Source organism: Aspergillus aculeatus (assembly GCF_001890905.1).
Source record: "Aspergillus aculeatus ATCC 16872 unplaced genomic scaffold ASPACscaffold_2, whole genome shotgun sequence".
Lineage (NCBI taxonomy): Eukaryota > Fungi > Ascomycota > Eurotiomycetes > Eurotiales > Aspergillaceae > Aspergillus > Aspergillus aculeatus.
The window spans coordinates 1859274-1886135 of record NW_017962977.1 but is presented as its reverse complement, the minus strand read 5'-3'; the positions used below and the strand labels follow the sequence as shown (position 1 = coordinate 1886135).

The following is a 26862-nucleotide window of genomic DNA, read 5'->3' as shown; positions in this document are numbered from 1 at the left end:
TTCTGATAAATGTAGAAGATTAAATAGTGTCTTATCTGACGTGTGGAGAGCGAGTAAGGTGATGAACGAGGTTGAGGTGGAAGTTGCTGCTGACGGGAGGAAGACAGGCGATGATGTCTCAGTCGGCAGGTGACTTTTGTCTTGCGTCCTCCCAGATCACGGTACATGACATCCCGCCAAAGCACCCTCCACCTGGAGTATCTTCATATAGAAAAAAGTATTGTACAAGTGATGTTGTCAGTGCTCTTCACACACTCGACTAATAGAGCTATGGTAATGCATATCTACCATTCCTGGATGATAGAAAAGCATTAGATTGTTATCTTACAGTTCAAGTCCCCAAACCATCACACCACTACCGTAGCCCCATCATGCACAGTCCTCCCCCTAAGGAAAAACACCTCAGAAGACAAACCGCAACCGCCTGACAAGACAGCAATCGAACCCATCCTGGCTGCTATCTTAACCAAGATCCCCCACCACCCCCTTAGCCCCCAACCGCTTTACCACCCCACTTTTCAACCGCATCACCCGCTCAATCTCCCTCGCCGGCAGACCCTGCCGATCCCGCATGGCCAACACCTGCCGGATCGTCAACGCATCCAGATACTCTCGTCCGACAAAGTCCGGCCTTCCCAGGTTGTCCACTTCTTCCTCCGCCGCCTGGGTGATCCGTTGCCGCGCCGTGACGGTCAACAGGGCTGGGTTCGGGGCGGGCGCGAAGGCGGTCGTCGGGGCGCCTGGCCCCCCGAAGGATCGCTGCGCGGGGTTGAAGGTGCTCGAGGGAGAGAAGGTTGGGTTCGGGGTGACGGGGCCGATGCTGCGGAGGGAGGCGGCGAAGTCGGGGTCGCGGCCGTCGATGTCGATTGCTAAGTTGTGTTCGAACTGTTAGCTTTGCGACTTCCGGGGAAGGGGGTTGTGGTAAGACAATTTGAAGGTTTAGGATGAAGGGAAGGCAAGGGAAGGCAAGGGAAGGAGGACCGTACCGCTTGATTTCTCGAGGGACGCTTGCTCTTGGTTTTTGGGGTAGTATGTTGCAGGTCTCGAGGAGCTGGGTTGTGGGCTGGGGCGAGGACTGCGCTGCGGCTGCTCGTGAAGCCTGGGTTGTGGTTGCGGTTGTGGTTGTGGCGCTCGCGGTGCTGATGCGGGTGTGGAGGTGGGAGGTCTGGAAGTGGATGTCGTGGGCTGTTTGGGATATTGACGCCGTGAAGCTGCCGCCGCTGCGGACTTCACGGGTTTCGACGCTGATGCACCCATGGTGTTGGGAAGCAAGTGTGAGATTCGTTGCAGTGTTTAGCCTCAGCTTGTGAAGACTGCGGCGGATCAACCGCCGTTGCGTCTCTTCTGCAGAGGATCCGATCTGTCAGGCTAACCCGATCGGGGTTACACACTAGCCGCGCGGATGACGTCAGCCATTTCCGATGTTTTTATATGTAAACTAAGATACGGGGTACTGCTAACGGCTATGAGGTTGGTGTCGTCCTGCAGGATTTGATAGCTGGAATGTACACTTTTCTTCTACACTGATACAACTAGTCATCCGACCACGAGCTAGATGACGTCGGATACACCCAAACAACCGATAATGCCACACCCAGACTCTCGACCCGCAACACTGAGCAATTTACCGCAGGCCGGCAAGCCGTCTGCCCTGGACCTCACCGAGAGCACGGCTGCCGCTGACGAATGCGACGGTACCAGCCACCGCGACAGCAGGAAGGATCTGGAAAAGGTTCCAGGAGGTATAGTACAAGAAGAAGATGCCCTGGATGGAGAAGAGGGAGCCGAGGAAGACTGCGTGGGGAAGGGGAGCCGACTTGAAGGCAGTAGGGAGGTGGTTCAAGTTGACGCCGAGGACCAGCCACTGTATCAGAGGAGAATTAGCCCTCCATCGAGGCGGCAGCAGAGAAGAACAACTTACCACTCCGCCCAGAACCGGAAGGGCAGCAAGCACCAGAGCGAGGAAGACCAAGGTGATGACCAAGGGAGGACTCTGAGCATCGGTCTTGAAGATGTGGTGGATCTCCGGAAGCTTTCCGTAGCGCGACGACTCGACGGTGGGTACAGGCTCGTCGGGGTTCCGGGCCACCGTCAGCTTGAATGCAGCTCCGTTGTAGGCGTCGGCCTCGCCAAAGGATCCGATCAGGACTCGCGCATCGAGGGGTTCGGAGACGGAAAGGAATTGAACGGGCAAGTCCTTCTGGGTCTAGCATGCACGTCAGCCTTGTTTCATCCGGTCCAGAGTTGCTGGATAAGCACTGACCAGCTCAATTCTGGATTTGCCATTATCCTTCACGCTGAAGGGATAGGAGATATCCAATCCGGTCTCAGAGTCCTGAAGAAAGAGGAAAACCTGGTGCGCGCGTTTGGCGGTGCGGCCTTCCTGGGCTGTCAAAGTCACCTTCAAGGTGTCGGCAGATCCGAGGGAGACCGGCTTGGAGAGAGCTTTGTTGTCGGGAATTCTGTCAATGGCACAAGAAGATTAGCATCATAGACCTTTCCTGTAATTTTCGCCTTGACACTAATTGTACATACGCTTCCTTGAATCCAGCGCCGACGCCAGCGCCTTTGGTGTGAACTGACACGGTGGCATCAGTGAATCCCCACGCGGAAGCAGCTACAGCGGTCGGCAGGGCGGTCGAAGCCAGCACGGACAGCTGAAGGAGAGAGTGCCACAGCTGCATTGTGATGTCTGATTGAGGAGGGAATTGGGGGGGGAGAAGAGGAAACGCAACGACCGAAAGCAAACCGCAGGAAACGAAAGCTGGGCTGTGGAGGAATTGATGCGGTCGGCGGAGAGACCAGATGATAGTTAACTACGGGGAAACAGTCTTACTTGGCCAGAAAGGCAGAAAAAGGCCGACCGACCGAGCGACACGCAAGCCCGCGCGGCCAGGTTCGGCGCTAAGATAAGCGCCCGCGCGCGTGCATTGGGGCAAGCAGCGGTCCAGTGACCACCGGCTTCACCGCCCGCCTGCCTTTACTGCGCAAGCCCTAATTTCCCGGCCGTCTCGATGGGAGGTTTCGGCCCTGGCTTTGCTTGCTTGCTTGCTCTGCTTGCTTGCCTTGCCTTGCCTTTGCCAAACATAATTCTTTCCTCTCCGCTCCCTCCATCCCCCAAACTTCTCGACCAGGCTTTGTCCTGCAACTAGTTGCGCGGTCGCAAGACTTCCGATCGACTGGAAAGTCGCTTCTTTACCTGTGCGCCATGTCTTTGACCCCTCTCCTTTAGTTCCGCGACGAACCTCCCTGCGCTTGCAGTGCGCCTTGAACGTTCCGGGGTTTCCCTCGCCTCTCCGCCCCAACCGATCGGGTCACGCGGGTTTCTCGATCGCAAACCGCCGACGCTGAGCGAAATCACTTGCATGCGAAGTGAATACAGTATAAGTAGGGATCCCTCTGCGGTGTTGGGTTAAACCAGGCGGGTGTCGTTTTGGTGTGCGTGTCAGCTTTCCCAGGAGGTTGCCGCTTCCTGCTTTCTTGCTCCGGGTTTACCGCAACCCTCGGTCCTGTCTGGTTTCGCATTTCACTGACAACCACCGCCCAACCTTGCAGGCAAACTCCAAGCCCAGTCCGACCGTCGCCTTCACTGCGAGACTCCAACAACTGTAGCGAAAACCCACGATCAAGCATTAACAACTCATTGCCTATCAGCTCCGTTGCACTCCGAACCGGTGAAAGTGGTGCTGCGATACTAGGGCTGAACCGGGGCCCGATACCTGGACACAAGTAACGAAAGGGCTGGGGAAGTTGGTGAACCAAGCACAGTCAAAAGTAAGAAGAATACAAGAGCGTCCAGTTTGGCTAGGCAACAGTTCATTCACTCCAGAACACTTTTGAAAGGAACATGTGACTTTGGAGGGGGGGGGGAGTGGCTTATTTAGTGAATGCAATGCTAATAACACGACAGTGGTGAGTAGGGCTTCACTGGCCAGGGAACTCGGTTCCCCCGCCGCGTTCTCTCTCGACCCAACAACTCCTGTATGTTGATCCAGTTACTCTCTACCCATACCCCATCCTCAAACCCGTGCTTACCCAGCTTCCAGCGTGAGACTCGACGAAGCTCATCTCGTGCGTCACGTAAAACGACCCGTGAACCTGAATCTCACGCCTCAAATCACTCTCAATCATCCTACTCTCTACCTCCGACTCCTGTCACTACCTCATTTGAAGAATCTTTCCCGTCGGCCAAACGACGCAAAACGCAACGATCTGTGAATCAAACCACGCAGACTCCCAAAGGAAAGGAATCCACGGAGACTCCTAATACGTCTACTTCCAAGGGACCTGTGGTCTCATCTCAAGCCACTGACAGTGTCTCCAAGAGGAGGGACCGAAATCGAAAAGCCGTGACTTCCAACAGTGAGCTGACTTCCAACACCGGCTCTCCCAGTGAACCGGCTGTTCCTCAGACCAAACCGCGTCCAGAACAGTCGCAATCAACGTTGCATCACTTTCTGCTGAAGAAACCTCAACCGAAGCGGCAGTCTTTGGCGACTACTACTCTCCCTACTTCTACCTCCACCCCTCGTGTTACTTCCTCTGCTTCTTCTACCCCGCGTGCCTTGTCCACGTCGGCTTCTACACCCCGTGTCACTTCTACTCCTGTCAGTACTCGCAAGGATCGTAATCCCAAGAGCGCTGAGACCCCAAACTCCAACGTCGCGAAAACTCCTGCGGAGATCAAGACTGAGTCTGCACCTGCGGAAACTGCTACCAAGCTCTCCAGTACGCAGGACAAGAATTCATCCAAACCTCAAACACCTATTGCACCATCTCGCCCGTCTACCCCTCTCGTCTCCACCAGTAGAGCGCGCCGTACGGGCCGCAAAGCTGCCGGTACCACCAACCCCAGTCGCTTGAACCCAGCCACTGAACATACTCAATCCACTCCGGTCGAACAGATATCAACTCCAACCACATCATCCGAAATGGGCAACGCCAAGTCCGTCCCTTCCCGTGCCTCCAAGAAGGGGAGCACTCGACCTCAGCGCAGCAGTCGTCGCTCGCTGATTGAGCCCGGAACTCTTAGCCAAACCCCCAACTATCTGAACAGCAACAACAACAAAGTCAGCGACCGCTCCTCGGGCGCAGGGTCGCTCACCCCCGCGCTGCAGTTTGGCCGGGAGCTCGCGGAGAGCATTGAATCCACCACCCCAGCCTCCGACGACAAGGTCCTGGGGGATTTCGGGACTCCGATTCCCGACGAGAACAACACCCCCGGCGCGACTCCTTACGGGGATAGCTTCCACTTCGAGTATGACACAGATATGTACCGCAACAACTTTGGCCTCGATGGGACCACTGAGACGCCCGGCTCTCCCACAGGAAGCCTGACCACGGCGACGTCAGCTGGCAACCGCATTTCCACTAGACTGCGCAAGCCGACCATCAAGGCCATGGAGTCGATCGAATCCGAGCGGCGGTTCCGCCGGCCTCCCCGTTCGGCGTCGGCTCGACCCGATGGTCCCAAAGGTCCCCCGTTGAAGTGGGATGCAGTGGCCTTAGGCATTCAGATCTTTGATTTGGCAAATGCGGCTCTTGCTCCTGAGTCTGAGGCTGTCGCAGAAGCGGAGAACTGGCTGGCTGAGCTTCGCAGTGAGTTTGAGGTCAAGCATGCAGAGAGGGAGAAGGTGCGCCTGGAGCGGGAGAGACTGGAGAAGGAAAGGGAGGAAACGGAGGAGAGGGAGAGGGAGTTGAGAAAGAAGGATGAGAAAGAACCCGCGGAAAAAGAGGCTCAGGAAAAGCCAAATGGTCAAGCGGATGTTGCGGAAGAGGAAATTGATGTGATGGAGAAGGAAGGTGATGTGATGGAGAAGGACGTGGTGGAGAATGGAGAGAAGAACGAAGCAAAGAAGGCGAGCAGTGAGCCGGAAATCACAGAGAAGGCCAATTCAGAGAAGGCCAATTCAGAGGAGGCCAATTCAGAGGAGGCCAATCCAGGGGAGGCCATTCCAGGAGCCAATCCAGAGGCCATTGCAGAGCCAAATGCAGAGCCCAATGCAGAGCCAAATTCCGAGAAAGAATCTGCGGAGAAGAACTCTGCGGAGAAGGACTCCGTGCAGAAAGAGAAAAGCGAGGGCGAGGCTGAGAAAACCAGTCCACCTGCGGAGCAGCTTTCGAAAGTGTCGAGACCACAGAGACCGGTGCGTGCAACACGCAATAAACGGCCTCTCACCGAGGAGCAACCCTCAAAGGAGACAAAGACCAAGGACAAAGCAAAAGCGAGAGGGGCCAGTAAGCCAACCTCCTCGGGGGACAAGTCGAAGGAGTGGACTGACGAAGACGGCTTCACGTACACAGGCCAAGTCAATAAATTCGGCGAGGAACTGGTGTATGTTGGCGGCGAGTACGAATGGTATCGACCCAACAACACTTACGGGGATGACAAGCTGCCGCTGCCTCCTGTCCGCCTCATTTCGCGCGACCAGCTGGAAAAGGACCGTATCTTTGGCTTTCCCCCTCTGATGGGCGAGAGAAACATCCCACGTGCGACGCACATGCCCTTCACCTATGAAAACGTTTATGAGGAACGCGCGAAGATCAAGGCCCGGGATGAAGCGCGCAAACGTGGCATTGAAGTGGACCGGTTCATGCCCTCTGCTGTCATTCACGCCCTGATAGCTGAGCATGACAAGACCTCGAGTGACAAGGGGAAATCCGGCTCAGGGGTGGAACACAAGGGCCCGGCTCCGCGCAAGCGACGCCGTGGCGCAGAGCAACCCACCGAGGCCGCACAAGCCGCCAAACGACGTCGCAAGGAGGACACTCCCCCTCGCGCGGCAGACCAGCCCAAGACTCTGCGCATCAAATTGACTCTGAAGGGCGCAGCAGCGGCAGCCGCGGCGGCGGAAAACGCCGGCTCTCCAAAGGACTCATCGAAGAAGCGCACCCGTTCTGAGATCGAGACCGCGCCTGAAGCAAACGGTGTTCCAGACAGCAAGACCCCACAGGGCCGGCCTTCAAAGCTTCTCAAACTCTCCGGCCTGCGCCGTGATCCAGTCTCGACTCCGGCCAAGTCGACGGCGACCCCAGCCACGCCCGGGGGCGGGAACAAAAACACCACTGCTACACCTGCGCCTGCTCCTGTGCCTACACCTGCCACGGCCCCCGCCCCCCAGGCTTCGACTCCGGTCACCGAAGCCAGTACCGCAGTCCCAGGAACTACTCCTGGCGGCCGGCCCCGGCGGCGAGCCGCAGCAGCCTTGATGGCGGAATTCCAGACTCATGCGGAGCAGAGGGCGCGCCGCGCCAACGCCCGCAAGAAGGAGCCCACCACCTAGGTGGCCCGGCCTCTCCCCCTTCTACCTACCGCGTTCCACACACTCAGACCACCAGCGCAACTCCCTCTTCCGTCTAGCTCGTACTCATTCCTTCTTTGCGACTATCGACTTTTCGAAGTGAGACCAGAGAGAAGAGCGGGTGGTGGGGAAGGGAGGGAACTCCGGCCTCCATTATCCCACACGTCTCATGCGCTGTTATCCACACAATGCACGATTTGTGCTAGAGCCAGGTTACTCCCTTATTTTGTATCTCGACCCTGGGCTGCGAGACGTCAACGATCGAAAAAGAATCCGCTTCAAGAACAGTATCGACAAACAATCCGACCACGACGATTTTAGCACTAGCACGGTGAGGGTGAAAACCGAAGGCCCTTGAGAGATGAAACGGAACGGTGGAATATGAAGAACGAGCGGAATCGACCCCTGCTGAGGCGGATGGACTTGTCAGAGGGGGCATGAACACAGAGCAGAATGGGGGAGGAAACAGCATCACCTGGCTTTAAGGTTGTCCCAACATACCAAGATTCGAGACATGTTACCGGCTGAGCACTATTACTTTGTCCCTTTTATTTCCTTTTTCCTTGCGATAAATCTTGCGAATTAGCTGAGCATAGCGATTGTGTTTCTATCATCATCATCATCATCATCATCAGAGGAGGAGGAGGACGAGGATCATCGTGCCATGGAAGGAGATATGGCTTTTGCTGTCGTGTTGGGTTATGGGAACTCGGGATTCGATCATACCTACTACTATTATCCTCTTTTCTTCCGCTCTTGCGCACTGATGTCTGTACTGGTATTCGGGATGGGGCACTCGGATATAAGGATTGTGAGCTGGGGAAGAAAAACTGGCTGCATGCTGTGATTTGTTGCACGTTGCACGTTGCATTTCGACCTGCGGATGCTTTTGTGTGTACGTGTGTGCTTGTACTTTTATTGAATTGGGATAGGATTGGGGGTTCATGGTTCATGGTTCATGATGCATCTTGCGATGAGATGGAGAAAGCTGGAAATGAGGACACGGAGACCAGCGGAACTGTATTGCACAGGAATTTGAGACGGTGCAAGTCAATCGGAATTTGAAGATAAGAAGCTGTCGCCAGTGACAGGTGGTTTCAAGAACGCTGCGAAGTGAAGTGTAGAGTGTAGCGACTAACCCATCACCATCAACCCAGTGTTTCCTGCAATTCATGCCTCAGGCCCCAAGGCTGTCAACTTTCCCAGAAAAAGAATTTCCCTTCCGGCTGGCGACAAGCAACCAAACAACATCAAATCACCATCAAGACATCTATCTGGTATTGATCTCTTACTACTGCTCCTGGAACATCCAAACATAACCCCTACCCTGTCCAATCAAACTCTCTCATCTATTCATACTATTCATTCCACTTCCCAGCTCTTCCACAAAATAAAGGCAAGGGCGAGGAAGAAAGAGAGAAAGACAATGCCCTCCACTCCCACCTCCCGCACATCCAAGCCCACCCCCTCCCCCAAGTCTCACGCTCAACCCACTTCCAAACCCACTCCCAAACGCGTCGTCTTTCCCGAAGCTCATCTCCGCCACACGCCTCTCGCCTCCCGGATCCCAGGAAGCACTGGCCCGAAGGTAGGCGGAGGCGGAGGCTCCCGCCGCCCTCCGCTCCCCGTGAACGATATCCGGCAGACGAAGGAGTATAAAGCTGCCGCTAGGAAGTGAGTCTCCCCCTCTCCCTCTCCCCCCTGCCCTTTTTTCTTCCTTGCTTGAGTTGTCTTGTCTTGATTTGATTGAAGAGCGCATGCTTGGGAATCATGGTCGTATGTTGTGTTGTGTCTCCCCGATGAGCATATACTTGCCCTATACTATCCACTTCCAATGCCCCTGCACGGGAGAGAGAGTGGAAGCTATCGACCCACAGCGCGAGTACAGCACCAGACAGCAGGACACGAAATAACTAATAAACCCAACCCCCTCCCCTGGGGGTGGCAAAACAGATGGCTCTCGACGATTGTGGCGCTGCCGATTCTGATGTATACTTCTTATATTCTTTATGAGCGGAGTATGTCACCTCCTCCTCCTCCTTCTTTTGGGTGTTGTTCCCGGGAAGGCTGTGTACTGACTCGTGTCTAGCGGTTGGGCATCAGAAGCCGAAGCGGTTGGTTGGAGGGGATGGACGGGCGCAGCAGGGGGGGTTGGATGGGCAAAGTAGAGGAGGGAGTAGCTTGGGGAATGGGGAGGGGAGGGAGTAGATCCTGTGAGGGCCTTAGTCTTGGTGCTACTAATGTGGGTTGTCTGGTTGAGGGGTGTCGGGCACCGGGTGATGGTGTATCTTGTTGACATGATGTATATTATTACTTGATCAGGCGAGGGTCGGAAGCTGTATGTTAAGCTGTATGTTTCTGGCGCAGAGTTATGGTTGTTTGACACTGTTGGTAAGCATAGGCATAGGCATAGCTTAGGACCGATATGCAGTCGGCGAAGGATACATCGGTCGCTACTCACATTTACACAAATTTCTACTTTGGGCCTACGATCTAGTAGAGCCAACTTAATCCAGCTGCAGGTAAAGCCGAGATCTTCGTCTCCGCGCTCTCTCATCCTCCGCATCGTATTCTTCGGGTTCAAGGCGAGGACGTCTTACCCTCCGCGGTCTCTCATCCGCCGCATCGTATGGCTCGTCTTCGCCTTCAGGCATCGAAAACGCGGGCTCGGTCCATTGAATCTCCCCATCGTGGATGTTGCAGACATCGAGGATCAGGCCTCCGACCTCGGGAATGTCGTCGATGACCCCGATGAAGGCAAAGATCCTATTTGGGGCCCCCCCGGCGGCAACGTTGACGTTCAGCGTCGCCGCATGGTGCTCCCGCAGAATGCGGGGGTACTGCCGTGGATCTCCTCCTCCTCGCCGACGACGACGCTGGGGTTGTTGCAGCGGACGCATGGGGAAAGTCACCGGGTTCTCCTCGGTCCTCTGGGTGTAGATGGGCTCCACATCCGGGTGCAAGACCCCGCTGTCCCGCTCGGGCGGGACGGCCGTTGTCCGCGGCGCGGCCATGCGCGCTTGATACTCTGCGTCGGCTTCCTCGGGGGTCCGCAGGAGGACATCCTCGGACGTGTGCAGGACCGAGTCGTGCTCACAGACGTGGTGGGGGTCCACGGAGGGCCCAGTGACGAACACGGCCCGCGACAGGAAGGCGCCCTGGAACCACGCCTCGACGATCAGGTCCGCGGTCTCGCGCGCGACCCTTCCTAGATAGAACTCCGGCGCCGCCGCGCTGACGCCCGGCATGACCTGCCATTTGATCTGCCAGGTCTCGGTCAGCCAGTGGTTGAACTCGGCGGGGTGGCTGCCGGCCCAGAGGGCGGCGTTCAGGGCCACCGCGTAGCGGAACTCCGGGTTGGGCGCCTGGTCGTACCAGCGAAAGTTGACGGGCGTCGAGAACGTGAGCGGGCGCTGATAGGGGACGATGCGCCGCGGGAGCTCGACGAGGGTCCGCATCAGGGACCGATTCCGGGGCTCGAAAATCGCCCCGTCCACCAGGACAAAGCCCGCCACGCGGTAGGTGGGGTCGCTGATCCAGACGTTCCATTTGGCCACAAAGTCGGCCTGGCTGGTCACGCAGACCAGTCGCGCCCAGGCGGCCAGGCGGGCGAGCACGGTTGGGTATTGCTGGACAAAACTATACCCACCCGGGCAGATCAGGAAGAGCAACCGCCTCGCGAGGCTCTGCTGGGCGTTTAGTCCGTGACGAACTGGTTGTTCCATCTGGGGTCAATTGACGTCAACAAAACTAGGGCTTTGGAGTTGTTCAGTGGGTTGGTCGAGTGGTTAAGGTACCGTGTGATGAGGATGACCAAGGTTCATTTTGGGGCCATACGGCCGACATATTTATAGACTCCAGCACACGAGAATGCTCTTTCGCTGGGACGAGAGACGCATGATCTCTCCGAGTTCCCATTGTGTCGAGGTTGAGGATTGCCGACGACGAACATTGTTCGGATTGAACCCATCTTTATTATTATTCTTGAACTTGGATGCCGTCAACTATGTCCTAGAAGCGGTGGGATTCTCAATTTTATAAATGCCTTTCAAGGGCTGAAATAAGCTCAATGGTCAGATCTCTCGTCAATGATACGAGATATAAAGAATGGGAAGAAAAGCTCCGATAGCAAGTTGTGGACAAGATGCCCATGGTGCACCGTCAACCTTCCCCACGGGGAAAGCAAGATGACAATGAATGAAATAGGACTTACCAGACAAGTCCATGGTTCTTTTTATTCCCCACCCAGAATCTTGCCGGAACTCCTGTCTTGAAACCATTTAACCGTGTATAACTAACGCTGTACTAGCTAACTAACTTGTATGAAAAAAGTAAAATCGATTTGCTCATAGAGCCCAGGTAGTCCGCATTGCTACCAGTATAGGTAGTTTAGAGATAGATAGCCAACGAAAATGCATCAACATCAGGCGAAACACTGATCCCAGTTCCCACCAGATCTAGCAAAGCTCAGTCCTCTCACAAAGTCATCCCGCTTGCATCGGCCTAGCTTATCAACCGCGCAGCCGTGCAGCGGAACCACGCGATCGTTGACTAGCACCCGCACAAGAGGCTCCGGCTGTGCTTTACACTGCATCATCTCAACGTAGGCTCGCGCACCGAATGGTACGGTCCACGCCGCCGAGAACCCATCGGTCTCTTTCATCGACTCCACCTTCGTCTTGGACAACGGTTTGGTGCCGTTGTACAGGCCCAAGGCGAAGAAGATAGGGATCATCCCGTTGTCGTGTGTGAAGTCCGCATAGAGAGTATAGTTCAAGGGGAATGTGGCCGGGCTTGAGTCCAGAGTGCGATTGGTACTTGTCTCGTCATGGACCAGGGTATGTGTCAGACGAGCAATCAACTCGTTGGTGAAGCCAACCCCTCGACTAGGGCCAAGAGGATTTCCAGCACCGTACCCGTAGTACTTCTCCAAGGAACGGAGGTAGTTGTATTGCTCCCATTCCGTATGAGTGAAGAGGTCACAGAACGGAGAGAGCTGAGTCTCCGGCTCGGACTGTGCGATAGTATCGAAGGAGCACATGTCCATGAGATAGACGACCTCCTTGGCCGTGAGGTTCGCTCCGGGGATGTTCTTCTCCAGCCGCTTCAAGATGGGCGGCGTGAGGAGGGCAGTAAAGTTGGCTACAACATCATCCCCCAGTTCGCTGTTCTCGAAGACCGTGCAGGTGCTGGGATCCAGCGAGTTATTAGCATTGGTGCTTTCGGAGATCACCACATTGACCAAGGGAGCAAGTTGACCGGGAAGGGCCGAGGTGTCATTGAGCTTCGTGTCCTGGAAACCTTGGATGAACTTTTGGCCAGATTCGATCACCCGGCTTGACCCGGATGCGCGAACGAAAGGAGTGCCGTCCCTCGCCAGAGACTCGTAGCGCTGGTAGAACTTGATTCCCGAGTTGACCATCTGCTGCACCCCGAAGGAGGTCAGATCGTCCGACCCCAAGGTGTAGTTGTAGGTCTCCAGGAACGCATAATCCCCTTTGTAAGACGTCGCACCGGCCTGGATCTTTGCGATCACTTTGGCATATTTTGCGGACTTGGATGCAGTGGGGTACCGTGCACCGTGGCGGGAGATCACTTGTGCGAAAGTGACGTGGCAGCCCTCAGGGATAGCCGGAGAGACGGACTCCTCTTCAACCGAGAAGTAAGGGGAGTACTGGCCCCAGAGATGCGAAATCTCGGAGAAGCAATTATAGCCCCCATTGACACTGTCGCAGGTCGAGGAGCTCTGCTTGGGGGATCTAACCACCGGACCGGCGGATGCTCTGCCAAGGTTGGATGGGGCGGTAAGCAACATGTATAGGAAAATGGGGAGAGTCAGGTTCTACATACCCGGAGAGGAGGTAGAGCGAGAGCAGAATGGTAAAGAAGCCCATTGTAACCGCAATCACAATTTTTCTGTTCGCATAAAACCACAATTGACGAGGTCTTCCACCAGCGAACTGGGGGTGTTCATATAGTCCCTTCATTGTGGCCGGAGAGCACCCATGGCTCAAAATGTGCGACACCGGTCGGGAGCTAGAAAGCTAGCACGCGACACTGGTAGCCCACGTGCGAGAATAGAGTTGATCTTGAGGAGTGTTTAAACTGCTAAGTGGGTATAGGAGTAGTAGAAACGGGATGTGGTTCGGAGCACAGTAGCAGAGTCCTTGTACATCAGTTGAAGTACTCGTAGTGAGAGGTGCGGAAGATGCCGTAGTACCGGAGAGAGACCCAGGTTGAATACCATGGCTGTGGAGCATCTGGGGGCAGACCACGTGGGGGAGTTCCCTTCTTCTGGTTGGGTAAGTTATCTCGGCTTACAGGTAGATATGAGTAGCTGCCTGAGGACCTGCCGAGTCGTATCTCATTACTGCCGGAATCCTCAGGTGTCGACCCACTGCCACCGGGAACGCTACAGAGGCACAGTACATACAATACTCATACGGAATCTCCTACATAAAGGAGTCGCCCTGGAAGAAGAGACCTTGTCCAATGCTACGAACTTTTACTCCGATAGCCTTTGTCTGACCATCTGCAGCTCTCGTCAGTCGGTTCCATGCAAGTATGCTTTAGTGGTACGAGCGTTCCCACCCCAGTCCATTGTTAAAATAGACCGTCGTGTGATGAAGGGAAAGGTAGTGAGGATCTTTATATAATTCTTACTCGAATGACTCGAAGCTCATACTAACACTGTCTCTAGAAGTGTGAGGACTGGCAGAGTCTGAGGTGCCACAACATCACACCAGGGGGTCGGCCAGTGATATAGTGTTACATACATATGCAATCCCAGCACAACCTACCAAGTCTGAGTAGTCCTCCCACGTGCAAGACGAAAGCAACCAACAAAGAAAAGAAAAATCCCAGGAATGTTGCAAAGGAAATCTTAGACATCCATCCAGATGTCAAGTCACATCCAGCACAAATTCAACAGTACACAAGAAAGGTTAAGGAGAAAAACAAACTGCCGCCTTTTCCATTGCTATCATCAAAAGTTCTAAACCTTCCAGCATGTAAGCCATGTAAATACCTCTTTTTTGCACACTTTCCCCCGTCAAGAAAAAAAAGAATGTTACGTCAAGTAATGACTCCTCCAACTTCTTAAGAAAATTGTGAGGAGTCCAGAATCTTATACAAGAAAATGTAGGCAGAAACACATAAAAAAGTGATTCACCTAACAGAAGCGAACGCCCTCGGGGAAACTGCCCAAGATATAGTATTGCATGAGGAACTGAGGGCATGCGGTTGATGTCTCTGTGTCACCTCTCGCAGCCCACAATAGGAGCATTAAGAACCCCGTGTCCATGCCCCAGAAACGTGTGCTAATTCTCTAGGGGGTCTCTCAACAGGTACGATGCCCCGCTCTGCGTGCATCGTGCCGTAAGAGGCCGAAGAGGTAGGCCATGTGACAGGTGGCCGTGCCGTCGACAAGGGCATCATCTTCGAATCGGCCATCGAAGTCCTACTTGCTGCGGACCCATGTGCGGATTCCAGGCTTTCGCGAGTTGCCTCGGGTCCGTGCCAAGCTGCCTTTCGATCTTGATCAGGGGTTGTACGAAACGACGTGCGGAACGCATGCGGGGATGTTGGCCTCGTAGGCATCTGCCCTGCAGGTACCAGGCGAGTATAATGGTCACGGAAGAAGTCTCGCTCGGAGCGGTAGAAGTCGCGCTCCTGAGTCAATGTCCGAATCTCTTGTGTTTGTCTCTGCAGAGCCTCGGCTTGCTTTCTTATCTCGTCCTGCTGCGCAGTGATCTTCTGTTCCATTTGCATTTCGTTCCTCTTGCGATTGCGGAATCTTCTTGAGGCGTCACTGTTAGCCTTCCGCTTCTCCGCCTGCTGCGACGAGCCCGATTTCGTGTCGACGAAACACGGAATCATGCCAGGGGGTGGTGGCTCAGCCGACTCGTCCCCAGGCCGCGGTACTGCCCTGGCAGGAGGTAGCCGGCTCGCCGCATCCCCTGTCGTATATGAAGTATTTCCGAACGAAGGTGTGTGATGCGGCATGGGAGCCACTGCTATTGCCGGAGGCGATCGACCAAATTGACTGTAAGTTGATACCGGCGTTGTTGGACTGGTTTCCTGAGAACTCGGATGAGGGGTGTGGTTGCCACTCACTTGGCGGCTATGGAAAGTTGGAGTTGATTGCACCGAGACTGGGGCCAGGATTGGGGCTGAAGCCGGGTGAGGGGAGGTCGATACGGGGTGCCCTGGAACAGAGTCGATATATTGGGGCGAGCTGGGACCTCTGGAGTATGAGCTCAGGTGTGATGTTTGAGAGAGTGGAGACTGGGCCGGTCCAGCCTTCAAGCTCAAGCTACCCCCAAGAGGAGGGAACCGAGGTGATGGCGATGCAGGGGCTATAATCGGATGGCTCCTGATCCCGGGAGAGGAAAGTCGCTTAGCTGGATGTTGCGTTGGCGAGGGAAGGTGCACCGTCGGCGAGGACGGGTGTCGAGTGTGTGAAGATAATGATGCAGTCGACCGTCCTTCCCCATAACTTTCCCAGCCGTTTTCTGGTTTGGTGCTCGGCACCTTGGAGGGAGGATTAAGAATCGATTCCACGCCAATGGGACGAGACTGCCCAGTCGAAGTCAATGCATACCCCAACGGGTCAGATGATTGCCAGGAGAAAGGTCGCGAACGAACATGATCTGAGCTATCCGAGTCATCGTCCAGGCGAGGTCTTTTCCGTTCAAGCGAACCGCGACTCTCGGACGAACGAGCATCGCCTATGGAGGGAGCAGAAACAGGGGGCGACATGTGCTCCAAATCTCTCAGTACCGATTGTTGAGATGATCCTGGGCATAGCGGGGCTCCTCCTCTCTCCAGATGAGCTGGAGATTGACGAAGAGGAGCCTGAGAGAGGGAGCCGGTTGGTTGGGCGAGAGGAAAACCAGGCAGCGAATGATATTGGGACGAAGAATGCACCGGACTGGAGTATGGAAGATTGGCCAACACACTGAGTCCTAGGGTAGCCACGGTGACGGAAAGGCTGATTAGGAGCCCAAAAGAAGACGAGAAAAAGAAGGGAAGTATGGGCTGGGCTTGGGTGGTTGAGAAAGGAACACGGGCAGCGGATGCCGTGCGCAGTTGGGAATCCTTATACACCCAATCCTTTCGGTTCTTGCTCGTATCGCGTGAGAATGAATTGACCGCGTCAATAAACACTACAATATATTCTGTGCCCAGCAAGATTTACCCGATTGCCGCCGGATATCGTTGAAATCACCAATGTATGATGTGAGAGAACAAGAAAATCAAGTCGTCAATTGAGAATCGATACCCAGTATCTGTATAGTGGAGCCGAGTTATCAGATTTCAAGGCACGATTGATAGAAGAGGCAGTGAGAGAAGACAAGTTCGGTGAGTTAGACAACGTCTCGATCTCGGGCTTAGAGAGGAAGTGAGGAAAGAAGAAGTAGAAAGTAAGTTCTAATCACAAGGGGACCGCAAATGATAATGGTAGTGTTGAAGGCGGAGGAGGCGATAGTGATGGTAGTAGTAGGTTGGTAGGCAAGTAAGTGGGTTAGGTATGGTACTAATCCTAAATATTTTTTTCTCTTATGGGATTGATTTTATTTTATCTGATTATTGCTAACGGAACGGATCTGCTTCCCAGCACAAGCATAAGTGAGCTGTTGACAGCAGAGAAAGAAGTACAATCTTTTCGGCGGTGTGAAACGGAAGGCGATGTTTGGTAGTGAATAATAAATGGGGAATCAAAATAAGAACAGCAGCAGCAGCAGCAGCAAGCGGGTGTGGGACCCATGGATTTTAGTTAGTTTAATTAGTTTAAGAAAAAAAAAGAGAGGAACCCAGAGGCATGGGTTGGGGAATGAGGAGGGGGGCGAGGATCTTGGGTCGACGATGAACAACAAGTATGTAAGACACTTTGCGTTAGACAAAAGATTATTTTAATCAGGAAGAGAAAAGAAAATTAAAATTCAATCATCGATCAATTTAAATAGAAAAAGAAAAGAAGAGAAAACAAAAGAAAAGAGATTATGGCATCACACAAAGAGTGACGCACAGGCAGCTCACGCAGCTGGTAAGGGGGGAGAGAGAAAAGACCATTCGAGGTGGATTTTCCATGACTGCAAGCCTAACTTGGTCGGTCTGTCCCTACTACTACTTAGCGACATACATACATGCATGAATACATCCATCCATCCATACATACATACAGTACAGGCATACATACATACAACGTACATACAGCCTACATTACAGCACCTTTATATTTTTAATCTTTCTTCCACTCCTGTTCGGACTCCAGGAGCCATGCATCTAAATATACGTGGATCTTGATTATCCACCCGACTAGCTCTACCTCAATCTTGGGTAAATTAGACTACAGTAACTTACTTCCTTGAGAATCTTAAAGTCCCACGCCCAATTGAAGATCCATAAAAACAACTTGTGGTGGAGACCACGACACTTAGGTACATGCTCATACATATACAGAGTACAATCAACTCTCAGACAGTCAGACGTATTGTGCATGCATGCATGCATAGATACCTGTCTGGGACTTTTGTCTAGTCCGGGTGCAGTTCCAACGATCTAGTCTTCATCCGTCAAAAGTACTTGGTACCAAAGAGGGAGGAGAAGGAGGAGAGCGCCATCGTGATGGGTCTCGGGGAAGACGGATACCCTCCCTCGAAACTACTTAAGCGGTAAAAGCTGTTCCAAATTAGGAGGTAAGTATTGATTGTCAAGTGGGAAACTTGAAAGACCATGAAGACAAAAAACAGTGAAAAAAGAAAATATTAAGAAATAAAAAAAGGGTACTATCTAGGCTCCGAAAAGAACAGCATTACCAGAAGCTTCCAGGTTTGAACAAGGCCCCAGGCCTACTCTATCAGTACACTTACTGGGTATAGTGTACCTATGCTATACGTTGCCAGTAACTCAACTCAGGTTTCCTAAAAGTTACCTAGAAGGATATGTCGGTCGACCTATCGATTATCTGGCCATACCATTATCACCTTTTTTGCTAGGTGATTCATTTCCTCATCACACAAGCTATGTTGATTCATCCGGTTAACTTTGGGGCGAATACTTATGGGGCTCGGGATTGTAGTATTTCTTTCAGGATCCTTCAGCCTCTATGAAGTCCTGTCCGTCTTGAGAAAACGAATAACCCAAACAACTCCATCGTTCACTAGTGAGATCACTAGAGGCGGCTAACCATGGAATTGGGGATTGGGGAGATGCAGGTGAACCGGAAGCTTTTAGTATGGGCGCCGTCAATTTGGATCGGTGGAGGTCCCCGAGAGGTCGTGCTTCCCCTAGACTAGTTCAGCAGCAGCTTGAGGGGGGAACTTGCAAGATACCCGCTCGCTCAAGCTGTCGGTCGGGGTGGAAAGAGGTACAGGGCAGGTACCGACCGAGCGTGTGGGACTCGAGGGTAGCAATCAAGCGGTAAGTAATGTATGTCAGTACTATACTGTAATATATCCATCCGTATGATCATTTCACATACATAGCGGTAATCCAAAACATCTGCCGGTTGCCACTTACCGCCTGGGGGAGCACTGAGAGGAGTGGAGGAAGAGAAGGTCGACCCATTGGCAATCAACTACAGAATGGCCCTCGGAAGGATTTCGTCTTTAACATCCTGCCTGCCTCACGACGATCTCCAGACTTGTTTTTTGGTGTACGAACCCAGTCAGTTGCGATGATGGCATTTGGCCTGGCCCCCACTGAGTTTGCTGATGTCAATTGTCTCGTTCACCCCCAGCATTTCGGCCTCGATTGGTAACTAAATCTAATGAGGCAACGTTACAAGCATGGCTCTAATAGAATCATTGAGTCAAAACGACACAGATCACCGGATTAAGCGAGGTTGGCCATGTCAAAGCGATGAAGACAGAGTGTCTGCTGGACCGTACAGGCTGCTGCACTGGAAAGAAGTTGGTATAGATATAAACAGACACCCGGTACATACACTCGGGAGGATGACTTTCCTTCTGGGGCCCGAAGCCCTCGGTTGATATCCATGACTGCCGACTGAATGGCAAAGTTATGTTTAGTGAATGACTGGGCCGTACCACAATGACCAGCAACCATGGATAAAATGGGACATTACTCCCCCATCATTCATCCATGTCTATCTATCTCCTGAGTGAGGTAAGCTATCTATCTATCTATCTACCTCAAACATGACGGAGTAGGAAAAGGCCATCTGCTCCATCCTGCCAAAGAAAGCTAAAACAAGCCCGTCGTCTAGTTTGCAGCGGCAAATGGGGCGGACGAGCAGACTCTCTTCCATTCAGGTGGCAGATTTGTCCCGAATCACGATGTTTTGCATGCATGCGGGAAGAAAACATACTTTCCAAAGTTCAAGTTTCAATCACCTTTCAATCCTTCTTTCTGGGCAGCCGGGTCTAACCCCCGACCCCCCCCCTCTCAGTCCCCAATCAGTTCCCCCAATATTTGCTTTCCCCTCATCTCTTTCCGCCAGTGCGGATATCAGCCGGAGAAGGGTCAGTACCAGACTACCAGTACTCAATAGCTCGAACTATAAAAAAAACATGGAAGGACTCCATCAACTGTGGATAGTCACCAGAACTACGATGTCATCTGCTGATCCCCGTTGTTCACCCGGCCAGCTGTCTTGAGTTAAACTCGCGGACCGCATCCTTTGCCAGCCCGTGTGACTGGAATGGGGATAACGAGTAGTTAACCACTAGGTACTTTTTGGATGGCTCAGCTTTGGCTAACACCAAACATGAGTCGATTAAGCTGAGCCCGATACTAGGATTGGGATTGGTCAGGAACCTGGAATGGGAAAGTCTCGTCCGTTTAGGTTGATTGCACGCAGGCAGCAGAGCAGACAGGTCATCAAGCCTCTCGGATCATCCCTCTGGGGTCGACTTCTGAGTGGTCCACGCAGAGGACTGTTCTTGTATTCCTTCCGGCACCACTGCTGCTCAATTTTCGATACTTACACGGGAGACAGGAGTACGTATATGAAATCGGGCCAAAGCGAAGAGGAGGCGGCCAGGAGAGTGTTTCAGCTACGTCATTGGGCATCAATCACAGATCATAAAAGCTTCTAGAGATCGCAAGGCAATGCTGCCTTTGATTCCTCCATCTACTCCATGAGAAAGAGATAAGGTATACCTCCGACTGTGATCAAACCAATTTGCTTCGTGGTTCGGGAAGTTATAATCCCATGATGCCATTGTACTTATATCATCTTACGCTGACCCGGGGGACGATCCCCAAGCTACGGATGTCAATCATTTCAACACAGCCCACTGCGGGTCGCATTGACACCAAGAGCGAACTAGATACGTCGAGTGTGGTTGCTAAGCTCTTGATAATATTGGACGGCCAACAGCCCAGTCAGCCGTCTGCAAACGGGATCTCTCACGGGTGCACCTGCCACCTGGGCTTAGGCATTCAATACAGATTGCATCAAGACGGATCAACCACGACACTTCCGACAAACGGTAGGCAACAATGCATTAAGTACACTGTGTGTAACGTCCGAATATTGTTTGAAAGGAGACAACAGCAACGAGAACGAGAGCTCTAGATCTGTCAACCGTATGCCGGCAAGGATCGGTGAGCTGCTTCTGCAGAATAAAGCAGCAAATTACTTGCAGAAAGTCCGAGGTGTTCCGCGGGGACCTGACTGGCTAGAACCCCGTCAGAGAATAGGAACTGTTGATCAATCAGGTTGTCCACTTGCTTCCTTTTTGTCAGAAAAGGAAAAACAAATATCGGATTTCTTGCGCGACTCTACTGGTTTATCAAATGGTGCCGTCGCATAGTCGGCGTATCGAGCATGTAGAAGCCAACTCAGGACCGGACAGAGACGCTATCAGCTATCGTTCCGGGCGCATTCTCAAGAATGCCTTCTGTGAGACGACATCAGACAACTATGAATGCACAAGGCTTTTAATATAGAACAAAGTGGAACCTCGGGGCTCATCTGATTTTGCTCATTTATTTCCTGGCTCTTTTGGTCTGATGACGAGAACCAAGGAAGAACGAGGTCTACACCTTCCTTCTGGAAGCACCAGACCAGTTAGTGGTCGTAAAGGGGTTGACTAGTAGTACCCAGTAGTCAGTGCGGATCACCAGCAAGCTACCCTAGGTTTTGGGTCCGTTCCGGCGCCATGGGAGGTCATTGAGGTTTCAGCCAGCCTCCAAGGTTGAGCCTTGATCTTTCACCTCCAGGCTCCAGGATCCCGAACTCCAGAAACTCACAAGCGCTTGATTGACTAATGGAAGGTGTGTGGTGGTAGACTACCTACTGTACGCACCTCATCATTCGCAAGCGCCTGTAGGCGGGAAGTGGAGACCAGATATTCCGGACTGATTGCGATTCATCCGTTTGCTTCATGTCGAGGCAGCTGGCACCGGATACCTTCTCCGCTTCCTCGTCCTTTTGTCGCCTGCAAGCTCTCTTGGTGTGGAAGCCAGGCTGATTGATGCATTCGTGTTTCCTGGCTGCTTCACGCCAGTTTTCTGAGCACTCTTGGACACTGCTGAGCACACTTGTGGAGTGGGCCGTTCGATCGGAGAACGTGTGCCACGAGAAACATGGCGGACAGGTAGGTAATTACTTAGTCTAGTGACTCTAGTCCATGCAGATGGGATCACTTGGCGGGATTGGAAAAGGGAGTGTGGAGCCCGATCGGAACGGGCTGTGAAGTGGCCCAGAAATATGAAGAGACGGTGAGAAAAGTCCTCCAGAGTGATAAGAAACAGCAAACAAACAAATAAACATGAAACTTGGGGGTTTAAAAAATTACTGGCTCTCTCAGGATCCGGAATTGAATGTCCGCAAAACAGCAGCAAAATTTCTCATGCAGAGCATGGTCCATCCCAAGTAAAATCTCAGTTGTCAATGGCTTTGTTTGGAGCATGTTTACTTTTTGCTTTGTCTCCCTTTGTTTTTGTTCTTCTTGCTTTCAATTCTTTCTTTCTCTTATTCGCGTGCGTGTTGGGGCTGCTGTTCCCCGCTGATACCGCTTATCACTTGAGAAGGATCGAGAAAACCATCGGACCAGCAGTAGCAGTGCCCACAAGCCATGGCAGGAAAAGTCCATTCCATTTTCCATTTCCCATCTCGGCTGTGGTCCGCCGCTAAGTGAGGCTAGATGAAGAATCCCAGTGGAATGGCATTAGCTTACGGAGTCTGAGTAGTTTGACGACTACTGAAGCCTGGATGGACGTACGTCCTACGGAGTCTTGCATCGCAGGTCTCCACTTTATTTGTGCATGGTCTGTTAGTGCACATCGAACTCGGGCCCTGCAGCTGTGAAAATCACGAGTATTCGTTTTGGCCGGGTGCGTACCCTTTCCTTGTTTCTCTCTCTCTCTGAGGGGCTCTCTAAGGCGTGCTAAATGTACAGCATAGTGTAGGTTAATATGCGTATGTATACACAGTCAGGGTACAGTCATTCTCTTGATAATGTCATACCTAGAGGCAACCACCGCGGGATCCACAAACTCAACAGAACTTCGAACATAGCTGCCTCTGACTGCAGCCGCGATAGGTTGTGACAGGCAACTCAACTCACCTTAGCTTTTGTCGTCCCCGGTTCCCTCGATGCGCTATCATCCACCCCGCTGCACCTTCTTCGCGATGGCTCGCAGTAGTGGAAATTCACTTATGCTTCCAGGTCGTGCTGACCCGGTCGAGGAAAATAGCTAATCATGCTCGATGGTTGACAATGGGATTCTTGAATCCGTCTGCAGGAAAAAATGGGCTAGCCCCGTCTAGATCCCAAGGTGGCACTGCCGTAGCGTGCATTTTCTGTGCTGCACATGCATGCAATAACATTCACACCACCTGTTGGCTTCCTTCCGCTCGATGCTCAGGGCTCCCGATTAACTTTGGGAGTTGGGAAGAAGGGGAGTTCGGGGAACTGGGAATCGCTTCCAATTCGGGGAGAGGAGATCAGAATCACGCATAGATGATTCTCCCTCTGGTTCACCGTAATTGCTGGGTGTGATTCCCACTCCGGGGGCTGCACGCTTCGATCCGTTGTTGTCGGCGACCTCTATTTGGGAATTCGCATTGACTGCGATGTCTGCGTATACCTGCATACTACTAGCTACATCTAGAGAAACAAGCACACTGATGGGGGCCCTCTTTTCTGTGATTGTATCTGCCAGGTGCTTCCACTGGCCTGTCTTGCTGATTTTCAATCACGGGCGTGATCGATCCGGACAGTCTAGATTTACAATGTCCTGTACTGTACTTATCACCAGAGGGTTCATATCTTGTTCCCAAGAGTCGACAATTGTGACTTCTTGAATCTGTTCATTGGTGTGGAATGACGCATGTGTGATACCAGGCCATGCACTCATTTGTACTCTATACTCTACATAGGACTATTTAACCTGACAGTGGAGTATGACAGTCAAAAAACGCATGAAAATGAAGATTGTTGGAAAGGAGAAGGACCTGCAGTACCTGAAAAGGAAGTCGCGGTAGCCGTCGGACTCGGTAGTGCGTTAGACATCAATCCCTTCTACACACTCTAACTATGCCCTGCTAGAAATGCTCAAGGATTGACTGACTTCACTTACTGACTGACCGAGTGGGTCTGCTGACTTCTTTTTTTCCACTCTTTCTTTCTTTTTCTCTTCTTCATCTGCCCCACCCCTTGCATTTACTCCTCCGCATGGAGACAACAACAACAACAATAATTAAACAACATTATCCCCTATCTCCGTGCCTTTGAAAAGGTGTAGATGCACTCTGCACAAGTCCTTTCCCGTTCTATTCCTGGACTTCGGATGCATCTAACTGACATATTCTGATCAGGCTGTGTGTCTCACAGAGTTCGTTCTTCCCATCGCAGCCGGACGCCAATTCCCGTTCTCCGTCCGAGTCGAGTAGGCTTCGTTGGTGACTGCCTGACTGAACGCTTCGAACCAGGACAATCCACATGTGCCTTCCATACTTGCTCTGCTACACAACGTTTAAATCTTCATATGCGGGTCCTATATACAAGTTCGCGTCTCCATTGTGGCCTCTTAAGAGGGCGCTTGGTCTAAAAGCCTACACTCAGAGCAGCTCCCCGTCAAAGTATACTTCTTTCTACAACTCTTTGAATACTAGGTTATCAACATAAGATCAGTCCTGGAAGCGAAACTGATTCTTAGGCTTTCCTCTGACACCAACATCCACGCGATAAAGCCGTCCCCCATACCGGATAGAGTTGGGAAGCTGCTCATCGTTCACATCATCCTTGGCAGTTGTGATGAAAAGCTCGGTCCCGACAAATGTTGGACAAGTAATGTTTCGTGTAGGCAGGATCACTTCGCCAATCACTTTTCCCTCCGGCGAGATGCGTATGATCTTCCCGCCGCCATATATGGCACTCCAGAGGCAGCCTTCCTCATCGATGGCAAATCCATCGGGCTCCTTGGGCTCACCAATATCAAAGTGAACCCTGCGGTTGCTGATTGCTCCGGTCTTCGCATCGAAGTCGAAGGCAAAAATCTTACCAGTAGGGGAGTCGGTCAGGTACATGGTGTCATCCGCAAGGTTCCAGCCAATCCCGTTGGGGATCGTCAGCTGTTCAACCATCCGATGGAGTTTCAGGTCAGGATCTAGCCGGAACAGTACCCCTTCGTTGGTAGGCTTCTGGATCTTGGGGTCATTCATGGCCCCGGCCCAGAATCGCCCGTGGCTGTCGACTGCTCCGTCGTTGAAACGCATCCTGTTTTGATGGCGTTGTCGATGAGTCAGATTCACGCCTTCGAGTTGTGCAGATCACGACTTCTGACACCTACCTGTGGTCCCTGTCTGGGTCGTCCCATGCTCTGCGGATATACGACAGCTCGCCGGTGTCGCGGTTGATCAGGGCAAATCCATGTTTGGCGGCCGCGACGATCTGGTTCTTATGGGAATCTCCGGCATTGGCGATGTTGGCAGTCACCCTGCAGTCCCGACCCGCGGGTTAGCCTCGAAGCTGTGCTGGGAATAGACACCCTGTAAGGAAGGCTATCGGACAGGCAACGCACCCAATGGAAGCAGACGTGTCCAAAATCCGCAAGGAGTCTGGCCCTTCGGCAAGGTTCAAAGCGTATAATTTCTGTTCCCAGATGTCGACAAAGCGAAACTCATTCCTGGTCTCATCATGGAACGGACCCTCCAATAAAGTGCCTGCTATGTCGACGTACGGCTGGATCAAGAAAGAAGAGTAAGAATCGTGCTGTTATGCTCAAACCCCACACGGACCATGTTCATTCGCCCAGAAAAGGTCCAGTTCTAAATCCGCGTACCTCGGAGACCGTCCATCTCTGGAAGGCTGACATTCTAAATGATCGACCAACAAGGATCCTGAAGTTTTGGACAATTCAGTTTCGGGAGCACCCGTGGTCTGAGCTGTAGCGGAAAGTTATGGCCGGCTTCGGATATATGTGCAACAGTTATTGTCACTGGAGAATAATATGTGTTGGGAGCGCACTGAGGGGGAGATAGGGAAGTCGACTTGAGTGTGACGGCTGATCAGTTGGTGCGTGGCACACGGTTGCCAAGACAAACCCCACACGAACCTCACTGAAAAACGCGATTTTTTGCTGTCCCGCTCCTTCTCCAGCAGCAGCAGCTCCTCATGGTCAGTGGGTCGAGCTGGGTCAGCCATCCCAGTTTCGACTTAGGGCCCTAAGGCCAGAGGGCGAGGGGGAAGGGGAGTGGATAACTGCCCATCGGGCCACCACTTCCGTGCCAAAGCAGTCGTCGACGGTCGAACACACCGATTGCTAGCACTAAATAACACACACTAACTGGATGGCATCTATCGACTCCGACTCGAATCGATCTAGAGTCTGGGCCCGGGAATTTCTCCAGTTTTGCTGCAGAAGTTGCTGCGTGTCGTGCCAATTATTAGCGTCTACTTCTGGGAATTCAGAAATATGTCCGCGTCCATGGTCTCTAACGGTCCAGAAAAGGAACATGATGCATACATGCGCCCCTTCGTTTATTGAGCGATTCGAGCCCTCAGGTTTCCGGAGTGGGTATATTATTTATTGGGTATTCACCACCAAGCATGTCCCCACTCATTGGAGCTATCACCTGTCAAGTGAGTTATCAGCTACCTTACCTACGGTATTTACGGTACCTGTAGACGCGAAGTTACAGGCAGCCCTGTCACAACCAAACGTGGCCACTCAGAATGGTTTTAGGTGCCGAGAAAAAGCAATTCTCAGGGAAGGTCAAGATTTGGAATTGAATTGGAGGGACTAACTCCCCAGCTATCTCTGAAGCACGAAGGGAAAGTACAGTATGTACCCACCAACAAGACCGTTTGATTGTGAGCAGGCAGCGAATGTCACACCATGTTACCGGCCCAGACCCAGTTGTGCGCAGTGACAGGATGCGGGCAGACTTCCCGTGTTCCGCCTCAATTTGTCCCAAACAAGGCTCCTGGTGGAGTCTATCTTGGACGGGCCGATGACTGCGGACAAATAGGAAATCACCCGGCTGCTTTCCCTTGGGGCTTGTGCTATGCGGCAGCTTGCTCCCAGCGCTTGAAGCAGTCTGCGTGACAGCAAGCAAGGCGAGTCCCCTCAATGCCTCGAA

General features: G+C 52.6%; 7 protein-coding genes across 7 annotated transcripts; 1 reads left to right on the top strand and 6 right to left on the bottom strand.

Moving 5' to 3' along the window:
* Window positions 1-49: 49 nt before the first annotated feature.
* On the bottom strand, window positions 50-1329 carry ASPACDRAFT_1885397 (uncharacterized protein). Its single transcript, XM_020198393.1, has 2 exons — window positions 987-1329; window positions 50-869 (listed from the first exon to the last, which is right to left on the bottom strand). The coding sequence occupies exons 1-2, from the start codon at window positions 1255-1257 to the stop codon at window positions 463-465; spliced, it is 678 nt and encodes a 225-aa protein (XP_020060263.1). The 5' UTR covers window positions 1258-1329; the 3' UTR covers window positions 50-462.
* On the bottom strand, window positions 1328-2752 carry ASPACDRAFT_112089 (putative oligosaccharyltransferase subunit ribophorin II). Its single transcript, XM_020195612.1, has 3 exons — window positions 2536-2752; window positions 2264-2462; window positions 1328-2206 (listed from the first exon to the last, which is right to left on the bottom strand). The coding sequence occupies exons 1-3, from the start codon at window positions 2682-2684 to the stop codon at window positions 1625-1627; spliced, it is 930 nt and encodes a 309-aa protein (XP_020060262.1). The 5' UTR covers window positions 2685-2752; the 3' UTR covers window positions 1328-1624.
* A 1231-nt stretch (window positions 2753-3983) lies between these two features.
* ASPACDRAFT_39539 (putative GPI-anchored cell surface glycoprotein) lies at window positions 3984-7283 on the top strand (the record flags this gene model as incomplete). Its single annotated transcript, XM_020200609.1, has 1 exon — window positions 3984-7283. The coding sequence occupies one exon, from the start codon at window positions 3984-3986 to the stop codon at window positions 7281-7283; it is 3300 nt and encodes a 1099-aa protein (XP_020060261.1).
* Window positions 7284-9808: 2525 nt separating this feature from the next.
* On the bottom strand, window positions 9809-11026 carry ASPACDRAFT_57280 (uncharacterized protein; the record flags this gene model as incomplete). Its single annotated transcript, XM_020203224.1, has 1 exon — window positions 9809-11026. One exon carries the CDS (start codon window positions 11024-11026, stop codon window positions 9809-9811), a length of 1218 nt encoding a protein of 405 aa, XP_020060260.1.
* Window positions 11027-11350: 324 nt separating this feature from the next.
* On the bottom strand, window positions 11351-13543 carry ASPACDRAFT_112083 (histidine phosphatase family protein). The gene has a single exon (XM_020195611.1). It carries the CDS (start codon window positions 13114-13116, stop codon window positions 11725-11727), a length of 1392 nt encoding a protein of 463 aa, XP_020060259.1. The 5' UTR covers window positions 13117-13543; the 3' UTR covers window positions 11351-11724.
* A 1042-nt stretch (window positions 13544-14585) lies between these two features.
* On the bottom strand, window positions 14586-15305 carry ASPACDRAFT_39536 (uncharacterized protein; the record flags this gene model as incomplete). Its single annotated transcript, XM_020200608.1, has 1 exon — window positions 14586-15305. The coding sequence occupies one exon, from the start codon at window positions 15303-15305 to the stop codon at window positions 14586-14588; it is 720 nt and encodes a 239-aa protein (XP_020060258.1).
* Window positions 15306-24348: 9043 nt separating this feature from the next.
* Window positions 24349-25743, bottom strand: ASPACDRAFT_75439 (SMP-30/gluconolactonase/LRE family protein). Its single transcript, XM_020204454.1, has 4 exons — window positions 25563-25743; window positions 25302-25462; window positions 25071-25217; window positions 24349-24997 (listed from the first exon to the last, which is right to left on the bottom strand). The coding sequence occupies exons 1-4, from the start codon at window positions 25593-25595 to the stop codon at window positions 24409-24411; spliced, it is 930 nt and encodes a 309-aa protein (XP_020060257.1). The 5' UTR covers window positions 25596-25743; the 3' UTR covers window positions 24349-24408.
* Between the last annotated feature and the right edge of the window lie 1119 nt (window positions 25744-26862).

What these genes read in the sequence shown, in the direction of transcription:
- ASPACDRAFT_75439 (XM_020204454.1), bottom strand. Translation starts at nt 25,595, where the DNA reads ATGTCAGCCTTCCAGAGATGGACGGTCTCCGAG. An exon ending in GACACGTCTGCTTCCATTGG is followed by an intron (nt 25,218 to 25,301) that starts GTGCGTTGCCTG and finishes TCGGGACTGCAG; the next exon opens with GGTGACTGCCAACATCGCCA. An exon ending in GACCCAGACAGGGACCACAG is followed by an intron (nt 24,998 to 25,070) that starts GTAGGTGTCAGA and finishes CCATCAAAACAG; the next exon opens with GATGCGTTTCAACGACGGAG.
- ASPACDRAFT_1885397 (XM_020198393.1), bottom strand. Translation starts at nt 1,257, where the DNA reads ATGGGTGCATCAGCGTCGAAACCCGTGAAGTCCGCAGCGGCGGCAGCT. An exon ending in GTCCCTCGAGAAATCAAGCG is followed by an intron (nt 870 to 986) that starts GTACGGTCCTCC and finishes AACACAACTTAG; the next exon opens with CAATCGACATCGACGGCCGC.
- ASPACDRAFT_112089 (XM_020195612.1), bottom strand. Translation starts at nt 2,684, where the DNA reads ATGCAGCTGTGGCACTCTCTCCTTCAGCTGTCCGTGCTGGCTTCGACC. An exon ending in GGCGCTGGATTCAAGGAAGC is followed by an intron (nt 2,463 to 2,535) that starts GTATGTACAATT and finishes TGCCATTGACAG; the next exon opens with AATTCCCGACAACAAAGCTC. An exon ending in GCAAATCCAGAATTGAGCTG is followed by an intron (nt 2,207 to 2,263) that starts GTCAGTGCTTAT and finishes CGTGCATGCTAG; the next exon opens with ACCCAGAAGGACTTGCCCGT.
- ASPACDRAFT_112083 (XM_020195611.1), bottom strand. Translation starts at nt 13,116, where the DNA reads ATGTTGCTTACCGCCCCATCCAACCTTGGCAGAGCATCCGCCGGTCCG.